This window comes from Salvelinus sp. IW2-2015, linkage group LG15 (genome assembly GCF_002910315.2).
Source record: "Salvelinus sp. IW2-2015 linkage group LG15, ASM291031v2, whole genome shotgun sequence".
NCBI lineage: Eukaryota > Metazoa > Chordata > Actinopteri > Salmoniformes > Salmonidae > Salvelinus > Salvelinus sp. IW2-2015.
The window spans coordinates 49,569,254-49,582,378 of record NC_036855.1 but is presented as its reverse complement, the minus strand read 5'-3'; the positions used below and the strand labels follow the sequence as shown (position 1 = coordinate 49,582,378).

Below are 13,125 nucleotides of genomic sequence, written 5' to 3'. Positions count from 1 at the left end.
TAACATGGGAAATCACTTGATAAATCCATAATTCCTCCTGTGTCCCACAGAGTGCGTCCAGCCCCAGCTCTGTCTACTCCTCCACGGGGCCCTCCAACAGCCTGACATGGGGCACCACAATGAGCACTGGCTCCTCTGCCCAGAGCAGGGAGGGTACCCTGGGTGGGCACGGCGGGCACAGTGGTGGGGCGGGAAGCCTGGGCTACCCCTCTGTCAGCAGCATGCACACCAGCAGCGAGTCCATCGACATGAGCGTGAGCAGCGCTGGGCATGGAGGAAGGGACAGCAGGGAGGACACCCTCTCAGCTCTGGGCAGGACCAGCAGCATCAAGACGGGCATGTCTGAGAGGTGAGGACAGAAGGGTGGAAGGAAGGAGGGATGGGAGGGAGGGAGGGAGGGTTTGAGTGGGATGTTGGGGGAATCTTCTCTGATCTTGGTCATTACGTCTTAATATGAACAGAAAAACAAGGAACCTGTCCGATTTTGCCATAGCATGCACTGTCATATTGTGTTTGTTCAATGTATCATTATGAAACGTTCCTGCATACATGAATGTGTATGTGACCGGAATGTGTCAGCCATATTATCACCGGAGATACAATCCAAGCATCTCCATGGAAAGCATTGTTTAAGGTATGCCTTAATGCTATGTCATTTCAGAGGTGTTACCTTCTCTGACACATCTCATTATCTTTCCTTACTAGACTAGTAGATGAGATTCATTGGTAAGCTGGAGGGGGTGATTTTGCTTGTGGCAACGGTTGGACTCAATGTGGCTCTCTCCTTCAGAGGATTCTTCTTCCTCTCTTTTCTTTCTAAAGTTATTTCTCTCTTTGTCTGTCCCCCCCCCCCCCCCCCCAGGGGGTGATTTTGCTTGTGGCAACGGTTGGACTCAATGTGGCTCTCTCCTTCAGAGGATTCTTCTCCCTCTCTCTTTTCTTTCTAAAGTGCTTTCTCTCTTTGTCTGTTGTGCACCCCCCCCTTCCCATCAGCCCCCTGTCCTCCCCCTCCGCTAGCCCTAAATTCAACCGAAACACCTTACCTCGGAAACAGGAAAGGTAAAAGTGCTTGTGTGTGTGTGTGTGTCTGCGCGTGTGTGTCTGCGCGTGTGTGTGTGCGCATGTGTGTGTGTCTGCGCGTGTGTGCGCGTGTCTGTGCGTGCGTGTGTGTGTGTGTGTGCGCATGTGTGTGTGCGCGTGTGTTGTTGCAGGCTTTTGTTCCCCCTAGAGCGCTTGCTCTCAGTCCCCCATCGCTGTTTATGTGCTGCCATCTTGTGGCAACTTAGACTTGGAGCTTGATATTTTAAAACACCCATCACTGCTATGACATGATACTATACTAAGATGTGTTGCCACAAAATACATTTTTCTGAAAAGCGATGGCATATACAGTACCAGTCAAAGGTTTGGACACTTACTCATTCCAGGCTTTTTCTTTATTTTCACAATTTTCTCCATTGTATGAAATAAATTAAAGTAACAAATAATTAAAGAGCAGCAGTAAAATAACAAGGTACCGGTACAGAGTCAATGTGCGGAGGCACCGGTTGGTCGAGATAATTGAGGTAATATGTACATGTAGGTAGAGTTATTAAAGTGACTATGCATAGATAATAACAGAGAGTAGCAGCAGCGTGGGGGTGCAGCAAAGGAAATAGTCTGGGTAGCCATTTGATTAGATGTTGTCATGACTGGCCTGTTCGGGTCAGGTTACCGTGGATCACAGTTATACAGAGACATCTCTCCATCCCGCAGAGGGGGAGAAGGATAGAGGGATTGATGGGGGGGGGTTTATGACCTCACGCCCATCGTAAATTACAAGGCACAAGCAAACCAACTCCTTTTTGGTCTCTAATGTGAGAGACTGGAATGTCTTTGTGTTACATTATGGAGAATCTACCTCAGAGCTGTAACATGCAATACATGGACTTTGGGACATTAACGAAAACATTGTAACTTGAAGAGTTTTCATAATATGTACATGATGTTTACATACAAAAAAATTCAGATCAAAGAGAATGTTTTTTGTAAAGATGAACTATGAATTTAGTTGTCTAAACCAAATCCTGGTAAGTTCCGGTACCGTGCCTTGTAACGAGCTACGACCCAGGGGAACCCAGAGAGCGTGTCATAAAGACGGAGACACCCCTTTGTGAGGGTATAAAACTTGTGAGTTAAGAATTTACATATCAGCCTAAGTGTACCACGCGCTGCAGCCGACTAGTTTACGACTAGTCGTGATCCCAAAACGCAACACGAGGAAGCGGACAAAGGAACCTCTTAACAATCCCGGCTATGGTTAATTACTGAATCTAAGAAGGTGAATTCGAGAAGAACCAACCGGTTATTCTCTTCCAGTCATCGGTTGTCTACACGGCCCTCCTACCCAAGCTGGGAGCGTCGACACGGCTGATTAGCCTCCTCAGAAGTCCACTCTCACGGAACGAGTGCGAGGAAACAGACCACTAAGTGAAAGGACACTGACATCTTGTGGACAATCAGAGACTTACACCCGGTAACGAATGAAATAAATATTTGTCAACCAAACCTTTCCCACTAAGCGGAACTCGGTCCATGAGATACCCAACGGAGACCTTCAACAAGTAAATACATTCATTATAATTCTGACCCATAAGAGCGGCTGTTCGGGGCAAGGTGTTAGGGCTAAACTAAGCATAGTTTACGAATGTATCATGTGTGCTTTTATCTCGTGCACTTTCTCTCTCTCTCTCTCTTTCTTTAAATCTCCATTTTGTGTAACACGTGTCATATTGTGTTGGTCCGCTTGGGACCTGCTGCCATTGTATGAAGTTCTAACCAATAACCTAGACTGTTTTTGTGTGTGTATCTTATATTATCATTTAGCTTGTTAGTAAATAAATAATCAACTCAATTGGTGTGGTACGGAATGATTTAGTGAGACCCGGGTTTGTGCAGATTTACGAATTATGCGACGTTCAGAATGAGGCTGATTAGGAAATTAATTCATTAGTGACTGCTAGGAAATTGATATTCTGATATTCTTTGAGTTCATTTGGGAAACGGTAACTCATTCAACTTTTCCCATGGTGCCCCAGGTTACTGAGTTAATGGTTACCTGATTGATTTAATCACATAATTATAAACATAGTTAATTATTCGATGAATAGCAGTCATCACATTAATAATACCAAAGTCACGACAATGTTCAGGAGTCTTATGGATTGGGGGTAGAAGCTGTTTAGAAGCCTCTTGGACCTAGACTTGGCACTCCGGTACCGCTTGCCGTGCAGTAGCAGAGAGAACAGTCTATGACTAGGGTGGCTGGAGTCTTTGATCATTTTTAGGGCCTTCCTCTGACACCGCCTGGTATAGAGGTTCTGGATGGCAGGAAGCTTGGCCGCAGTGATGTACTGGGCCGTACGTACTACCCTCTGTAATGCCTTGCAGTCGGAGGCCGAGCAGTTGCCATACCGGGCAGTGACGCAACCTGTCAGGATGCTCTCGATGGTGTAGCTGTAGGACCTTGAAACTTCCGACTTCAACAGAATCTTGCATTACTCTTCTCACACGTACAGTTGAAGTCGGAAGTTTACATACACTTAGGTTGGAGTCATTAAAATAAGTTTTGGCAAGTCGGTTAGGACATCTATTTTGTGCATGACACAAGTAATTTTTCCAACAATTGTTTAAAGACAGATTATTTCACTTATAATTCACTGTATCACAATTCCAGTGGGTCAGAAGTTTACATACACTAAGTTGACTGTGCCTTTAAACAGCTTGGAAAATTCCAGAAAATTGTCATGTCTTTCGAAGCTTCTGATAGGCTAATTGACATCATTTTAGTCAATTGGAGGTGTCCCTGTGGATGTATTTCAAGGCATACCTTCAAACTCAGTGCCTCTTTGCTTGACATCATGGGAAAATCTAAAGAAATCAGCCAAGACCTCAAAAAAACATTGTAGACCTCCACAAGTCTGGTTCATCTTTGGGAGCAATTTCCAAATACCTGAAGGTACCACGTTCATCTGTACAAACAATAGTACGCAAGTATAAACACCATAGGACAACGCAGCCGTCATACCGCTCAGGAAGGAGACGCGTTCTGTCTCCTAGAGATGAATGTACTTTGAGCGAAAAGTGCAAATCAATCCCAGAACAACAGCAAAGGACCTTGTGAAGATGCTGGAGGAAACAGGTACAAAAGTATCTATATCCACAGTAAACAAGTCCCATATTGATATAACCTGAAAGGCCGCTCAGCAAGGAAGAAGCCACTGCTCCAAAACCGCCATGAAAAAAGCCAGAATACAGTTTGCAACTGCACATGGGGACAAAGATCGTACTTTTTGGAGAAATGTCCTCTGGTCTGATGAAACAAAAGTAGAGCTGTTTGACCATAATGACCATCGTTATGTTTGGAGGAAAAAGGGGGGGGCTTGCAAGCCGAAGAACACCATCCCAACCGTGAAGCACGGGGGTGACAGCATCATGGTGTGTGGGTGCTTTGCTGCAGGAGAGACTGGTGCACTTCATAAAATGTATGGCTTCATGAGGAAGGAAAATTATGTGGATATATTGAAGCAACATCTCAAGACATCAGTCAGGAAGTTAAAGCTTGGTDGCAAATGGGTCTTCCAAATGGACAATGACCCCAAGCATACTTCCAAAGTTGTGACAAAATGGCTTAAGGACAACAAAGTCAAGGTATTGGAGTCTCCATCACAAAGCCCTGACCTCAATCTCATAGAAAATTTGTGGGCAGAACTTAAAAAGCGTGTGCGAGCAAGGAGGCCTACAAACCTGACTCAGTTACACCAGCTCTGTCAGGAGGAATGGGCCAAAATTCACCCAACTTATTGTGAGAAGCTTGTGGAAGCCTACCCAAAACATTTGACCCAAGTTAAACAATTTAAAGGTAATTCTACCAAATACTAATTGAGTGAAACTTCTGACCCACTGGGAATGTGATGAAAGAAATAAAATATTAAATAAATCCTTCTCTCTAATATTATTCTGACATTTCACATTCTTAAAATAAAGTAGTGATCCTAACTGACCTAAGACAGGGAATTTTTACTAGGATTAAATGTCAGGAATTGTGATAAACTGAGTTTAAATGCATTTGTCTAAGGTGTATGTAAACTTCCGACTTCAACTGTATATACTGTATTTTATACCATCTATTGCATCTTGCCTATGCCACTGTCATTGCTCATCCATATATTTCTATGTGTATATTCTTATACCATTCTTTTACTTAGATTTGTGTGTATTAGTTGTTGTGGAATTGTTCGATTGCATGTTAGATATTGCTGAACTGTCGGAACTAGAAGCACTAGCATTTCGCTACACTCTCAATAACATCTGCTAACCATGTGTATGTGACCAATAAAATTTGATTTGATAAGAAGAAGAGATTTGCTTGGGCCAAGAAACACAAGCAATTGGTCTGATGAGTCCAAATTTGACATTTTTAGTTCCAACCGCCATGTCTTTGTGAGACGCAGAGTAGGTGAACGGATGATCTCCGCATGTGTGGTTCCCACCGTGAAGCATGGAGGAGGAGGCGTGATGGTGTGGGGGTGCTCTGCTGGTGACACTGTCAGTGATTTATTTAGAATTCAAGGCACATTTAACCAGCATGGCTACCACAATATTCTGCAGCGATACGCCATCCCAGCTGGTTTGCGCTTAGTGGGACTATTTTTTTTCAACAGAACACTGACCCAACACACCTCCAGACTGTGTAAGGGCTATTTGATCAAGAAGGAGAGTGATGGAGTGCTGCATCAGATGACCTGGCCTCCACAATGACCTGACCTCAACCCAATTTGAGATGGTTTGGGCTGAGTTGGACCGCCGAGTGAAGGAAAATCAGCCAACAAGTGCTCAGCATATGTGGGAACTCCTTCAAGACTGTTGGAAAAGCATTCCAGGTGAAGCTGGATGAGAGAATGCCAAGAGTGTGCAAAGCTGTCATCAAGGCAAAGGGTGGCTACTGAAGAATCTATAATCAAAAATATATTTTGATTTGTTTAACACTTTTTTTTTTGGTTACTGCATAATTCCATATGTGTTATTTCATAGTTTTGATGTCTTCACTATTATTCTACAATGTAGAAAATAGTAAAAAAATAAAGAAAACCCCTTGAATGAGTAGGTGTGTCCAAACTTTTGACCGGTACTGTATATATATATATTTTTTTACAATTGCAATAGCTAGATAGCGCACTATCCACATTCCTCCTTTCCTCTCCTCCTTTCTTCTCCTCTCCCTGAAGTGTTTTTCTCTGCCGATCCCACAGGGGTCCACACAGTGATAGAAACACTCTGCCCAAGAAGGGACTCAGGTACCTACTGTAAGACCACTCGGGCACCGCCTGCCAAGCTTAGCGCCGTCCCTCTCGCTTCCTGTCTCTTTCCCTTTCCCGCAGCTTCAGCTCATGCAATGTTGGTGTTGTTGTTATTCTTTATTTTTGCACTTGGCACAATTTTGTGTTGCGCTTCAGCGCCAAGGCACGTCACCTGTCACTACTGTGTGTGTGTAAAGTTGCCATGGTTCCACGTCATACGCACACCGTTTTGGATTTCTGTTGACTGTCCTCTTGATTTGTGTGTTGCTCTCGGTTGAGGAAAAGTGCTTGTGCATTATGTGAAATTGACTCAGGACATATTCATCAGTTGCTCTTGGTAAAAATACAAGCGCCATATGACGAATCAAGTTCTGCCTGGTAAAGGTTAAATCAGACTGTTAAAACCGCACCAGTTTGCACCCTACTCACGTAACCTTTACCCGTCAACCTATAACCTCTGTGTTTGGCACTGCAGGTATGCCCCATCAGCCCAGCTGCGAGGTCACGAGGAGGCTGCGCGTGATTGGCTGCGCTTCCATTCGCAGGGCGGGCTGCAGGACTCGACCAGTAACTCTCCCTTCTCACCTGGATCCAGCCTCACCTCACCCTCCGGGACACGCTTCAACTTTGGACAGCTCGGTATGACCTAGAAACACCTTACAAGCCACTGTTCTTGTATGAATGTGTGTGTGTAAACTAACCTGTTGTGTCCCTTGCAGCGGGTAGCCCCACCACAGCTGCTCAGATAAACCTGGCCAGCCTCCGGAACAACAGTCTGACCAATCAGGACATCACCTTTGACCCCTGTGGTGACACCCGCCTGAGGAACTCCTGCGTGTCATTGGACGAGAAGACTCGCACCATGAGCCGCTCTGGTTCCTTCAGAGAGGGCTTTGAGGAGGGTGAGTAAAGAGAGAAGAGGGAGGGAGGGAAGCGACAAGATAGAGAGATGATTACTCATAATAAAATCTCAAATCCTTAGATGGACATGGCTCTCCTTGTCCTTCCCAGGCGGTGGTGTCAACCACGGTGAGTGTGGACGGTAGCTACAGTGTTGGAGAGCCCTGGTCGAAAGAAATGATGTCAAATGAGGTTTTACGGTTCTCTCTCTCCCACCTGAAAGCATCTCATGTATCGTGGGTTCCCAGCATTCTTTCGACAGTTCTGGTTGCGCCTCAGGAAGAACTTGAGGAAGAACCTGGAGAGAGAGAGGAGACAAGAAAGCAGTCCAACACACATGCGTCAGTGCTTTTGGCTCCTGACTGAATAGAGCTGCGTTGAATCAAGCAATGAGAGCAGCAAGTGTGTGTGTGTGTGTGTGTGTGTGTGTGTGTGTGTGTGTGTGTGTGTGTGTGTGTGTGTGTNGTGTGTGTGTGTGTGTGTGTGTGTGTGTGTGTGTGTGTGTGTGTCTGTACATGCGTGTCTGTACATGCGTGTCTGTACATGCGTGTCTGTACATGCGTGTCTGTACATGCGTGTGTGTGTGTAGACACAAATACTTTGGTGCATGGGTCTCTATTGTGCACTTTTATAGTCTAAAATCTCCACTATACTGGAACAGGGGGTAGAGAGAGAATAAGAAACAGTGAACCTAGTGACACCAAAACCAGAGTTATAAAATGCCCTCTGGATAAAGTGTACGTGACCTCATTCAGAATCCAGTCGACCCTCACACGCTCCCACCAAATATTATTATACCGGCCCTCCAGTGCCACCGTTTCATCCTCTGTTGTGCCCTTTCTCTTGCTCTCTCTTTTTGCTCCTCTCTTCTCAATTCCCTTCTTCCCTCCAGGGTTTCAGAAAACGGAATAATTACAGGGTCTTTATAATCAAGAAACATGAGGACATGCAGGAAACCGTATGTGTGTGTGTGTGTGTCTACCCATGGGATTGGATTACTGTGTGTGTCTGTGTTCATATTAGTTTGTTATGTGTGTTCATATGTTTTCCTGGCATAGTTACTTTAGTGTTATTAAATGTGGACTGGGACAATAACAGTATACCTGCACACTTTGTTTAAGTTGCCCTATGTTGAGATGACTACACTTACTTATTTACTTACACTTACTACACTTGTGTCACTTGACCTAGAAATGTAGTTATTGTGTAACCCCCCCCCCCCCACACACACACACACACACACACACACACACACACAGGATAAGTCAGTGATTTCATAGATCGCCAGATTAAAATGGAACTCTTCCTTGAATGGAACTGAATGAAACTTTCAGGACAGTTTGCCTACCATTACATGGGCGGGGCACCACCTCCTTTCTTTAGGCCTTTTGCGCCCCACCCGGATAATAATCTAGGGAAAACCCTTCTCATGCGTAGACCTACTTCCTGGTCTCTTCTATGACATCATAGCCTAATCCTTCTCTATCTGATCCTATCCTTCTAGCGTGTAGACAGGAAACCACCTAATTAAATAGAACCCTATTATATGCAGGAAACGCTCTTACGGCATTGTGTCTGGACTTTGATGTTAAGATCAGAGACTGAGTTGTTAGCCAATAGGATAATACCCACTGCCATCATAACCCTGTACTGTACTGTGTGGAGGCTAGACACACACACACACACACACACACACACACACACACACACACACACACACACATACAGTATACCACTGTGTGTGGTAGCGTTATCTTTATAGGGCTGTTATTAGGACTTTCACCACCATGGCGGCTGGTCGAGTCAGGACAAGTGAGAGGAGGTGGATAATGGTAGGGTGACTGGTGGATGGAGCGAGGTGGGTGGTGGAAGATGGGATTTGCATCTTAGGGAGATTGTCGGGGCTCAAATGTGTTACGGTGCGCAGTAGTTTTTCTACATGAGATATCTTTCGTATTTCCCCTTCTTTTGGTCACAGACATGTGGGTAAGTGTGAGTGAGTCTGACGTGTGTGTGTGTGTGTTTACTACATCACCTGATGTAGTGTGTGTTATGTACTGTACAGTTCTGAGGCCTCATCCCTCTATGTCCTGTGGCTTTGTCTCTGCAGTTCACGGCTCCTCCCTGTCTCTGGTCTCCAGACCTCCTCTATCTACTCTACGGTGGGTACAAATGGTTTCGATTTTTTTTTTTTATCTAAAAATGTTTTCATGATTTAATATAGCTCCTAATGCTCTAATGGTAGAGGCGCCGCTGCTCGACTATTACTGCGTTACTGTATATGTAGCTATATGTTTATTCATGTTTATTATATGTACTGTATATGTTTATTCATGAGTTGTAGTAGTCAATGTTAATACCACATTAATACCACATTTAAAGACCCCACTCAGAAATAACCAGGCCAGGTGGTCTAATGCATTTATGTTGATGTTAGGAAAGCTCATCTTAAATCAGTTGTTGAAGGTATAAAGTCACCAGAGTCCTTTATATGAGACAGAGGAGTAGGATAGAGTTTCTGCTTGACACTGATCTAATGTCAGTTTTGTGTTTCTCTTCCTATGGTTAACGTTAGGGTTTAGCTGATCCTAGATCTGTGCTTGGGGGAGACTTTTATCCTTCACCTGTGACAGGGGTGGCTGCTCTTACTCAGATCCGGCCAGTCACGCCCACACACAGCCCAGCCATCAATAAGGGTTTTTCTATTAGGGTGCCCCTCCCCTACCCATCGACAGGTACACTCCCCGAAGCAGGTGTAGAGTGTGGAGAAAAGAAATAAGGAAAAGAGAGCGACTGAGCTCTCAGACAAGGTGGACTACAGAGCAGGTCTGTGGCAGATAACTCAGGAGAGAGAGAGGAGTTACAGAAGCTGTCAAGATGATGGCCACTTTATCCATGACAGGAGCGGTCACCTTGGACATACGCACGGTAGGGATGGGATGGAGGAAGAGGAGAGGAGGATATTCCAGATTCAGACAGATTGGGCATTTGTTAATTTTCCACCACCATTTTGAGATAATTTTTTTGTCATGAAGATAATGACGATTCAGTGGAAAGGATGATGATTCTATAGCGATTGTATCGTGTGTGTTTTGATCAGCTGCTATTGACTTGTGGCACAGTGCGACAAACATATTCTCCTGACAGTTTTGTTTTGTCTGGATGAATACGAGAGACAGGTCTGTTTGTGTCTCAGATAGTTTGGCTATGCCCTCAATTTATTCTTCAACCCTAACCTTAACCCTAACCTAACTCCTAACCTTAACCACTAAACCTAACCCTTAAGCCTCATAACTTTTTAACAAATTAAGGACATGAAAAATATGTGTTCTTGTTTTCCTGCCTTGTCAGAACATTCACAACACACCCACACACACACACACACACACACACACACACACACACACACAGAGACACAGAGACACAGAGAGACCATTATTAGCTCTAACAAGCAAACACATTACAGCGTCAGACAGACAGGCGGGACCAGGGGGAAAAACATTATTAATTGAAGTTTGTTATGTCACAATAACACGGCCACTACTAGTTTTTTATTTGGGTTGACATCAGGGCTTGCCTAGCAACCGCCCACACGCTGCACAGCAAACCACAGGTAGACAATACAGAGATATGTAGGAGCAGAATAGGGTAGAATGGTATTTTGGTTTGAAAATGTACTGACTGGCTCTCTGTGTGGAGACTTTTACCTGTACATGTAAGGGGGGTATTGTGTGTTATACTGTTTGTGATGTGTTGGTCTGTGTGTACGGGGTTTACGTGCATGTATGCTTGTGCCATTGTGTGTGTATACAGTTTATACTGTATGCGTGTAAGTGTGTGTGAGCATGAGGCCAATAATGTCTACTTGTGTGTATGTGGTTTCCCAAGCTCTCCTGTGTTACCATTGTTCAGAGTGGAGTGCAGGGAGACAATACCTCTCAGCAGAGACACACACACACACACACACACTCGGCCTCCTCCCACCAACACACTCTAAACACCTCCCAGGAGCGTAGATCTCTGCTTTCCAGACCCATTACACCAGACATCTCTAATCACCATGTCTCTGTAACTTATAAATCATCAGGGAGTTTGAACTAGATAAAATATACAGAGCCTGAAGACAGTGTTCTGGAGCCATGCTGGGCTGGTGTAGTCTGGTGTAGTCTGGTGTAGTCTGCTGGCCCCAGGTGCTGTAGAATTATAGCAACTATTACACCTCCCTCTTCCCTCCCCTTCAGGCCTGGCTGGAATAATGCTGCTTTCTTTCTTTCAGTCGGTAGATCATCTAATCATTCTCTCGCTTTGTTTTCACAGACCGAAGAGAAATCCCAGTCAGAGGTAAGACTTGAACTTCCTTTCACCTTCTTTGTAAAGAAATGCACTCTTTCCCCCTTTCTTTGTTCTCTCTTTCTTGTTGCTTTCTCTCTCTCTCTTTATCTTGGTCTCTCTCTCTCTTGGTCTCTCTGTCTCTCTCTCTTGGTCTCTGTGTCTCTCTCTGTGTCTCTCTCTGTGTCTCTCTCTGTGTATCTCTCTGTGTCTCTCTCTCTCTCGTCTCTGTATTCATATGACATGCTGGAACATGGGGGTGTATTCAGTATTGTATCTAGTTACACATGTATGTGTTGTGGGGGACCATGTGACAACAAGCTCTTGTTCTGGACACCTGTGTGCTCCTTTATGAAGCCATGACACGATGCTTCCTTTCCCTAACCTCTTTCTATCAGAGGGTAGATTTTCCCTTGTATTGTCACACCCACAAAACTTTCTCAGCCTGTCAAACCTTCTCAGCCTGTTGTGTGTTTTGGTGGTGTGTTTTGATGTTTGATGTGTGTGTTTTATTTTTAGATCCGTAAGCTGCGTAGAGAGCTGGATGCCTCCCAGGAAAAAGTCTCGGCCCTGACGACACAGCTGAGTGCTAATGTAAGTACAACAGGAGGGAAACCTAGCTCTACACACAGATGTGGAAACATACAGAAACTATGGTGTAAACACCAAGGCTGTTGCGGTGACTTCCTTACATGGAAAAACGACTTAGAAACGCACAAAAGCACACTTTTGACGAAAAATACGAAAGTGTCGTCTCTACCTGCAGCTGCTGCTAGCAAGGAAAATGGCGGTGAAGAACAGCCTTAGGACGTAGTTCTAAATGAGATTCGCAAAATGAACATAAATATCGAAGAGAAAAAGTGGGCGAAAAACAAAAAGTGTACACTCTCGACAACCGAGTTACAAACGCAGAAGAGAGGGTATCAACCTTGGAGGACAAGAACACCTGTCTATACGACACTGTTGAAATAATGGCGACTGTGATCGAAAATACTTCAATACCAGGAAAATGACAGTCGGAGAAACACACTTCGGATCGGAGGGGTTCCCGAAATCCACATAAATACGGAGGATTGTGTGAAAGACGTTTTGCGCGACTTATTTGATTACACACCGGAGGATGTTAACAACATGACCATCGAGAGAAATCGGACACCAATGACACTGCGCCCAGGACCAGCCCCACGCAATCCCCGGCCTACCCTGGTGAAATTCTTACGATACACCGACAGGGGGAAAGGTCTGGTTCAGAGCAAAAGAGCTCAGGACTTTTCACTCGAAAGGGACAAAGGTGGAGTTATTCCCTGACTTTTCCAAGATTCATGACAAGAGAAATGCGTTCACGAAGGTGAGGTATATGTGCATGAAACGGGGACTGAAATACTCGTTGCAATATCCTGCCGTGTTCTGGGTTACTATGTGAGGATCACTACGTCGTTTCACGGAACCAAAGGAGACAAAGAAGTGTGTCGCCGACGTCAAGGAGGCCAAACAAATTGAGTAGCGTGGCAGGCTATGTAAGATCCGCATGTAGGCGGTGGTTCATCACGGACGGACT

At 44.8% G+C, this 13,125-nt stretch overlaps 1 protein-coding gene across 1 annotated transcript in view; it reads left to right on the top strand.

Annotated features, from left to right (window-relative positions):
• LOC111974302 (neuron navigator 2-like) overlaps positions 1-13,125 on the top strand; it is a 90,581-nt gene that overhangs the window by 58,625 nt on the left and 18,831 nt on the right. The window contains 9 exon segments of the mRNA XM_070447229.1: positions 51-349; positions 994-1,059; positions 6,291-6,335; positions 6,814-6,977; positions 7,058-7,240; positions 9,349-9,375; positions 9,378-9,400; positions 11,556-11,579; positions 12,087-12,161. Coding sequence (XP_070303330.1) covers positions 51-349; positions 994-1,059; positions 6,291-6,335; positions 6,814-6,977; positions 7,058-7,240; positions 9,349-9,375; positions 9,378-9,400; positions 11,556-11,579; positions 12,087-12,161 — 906 coding nt within the window.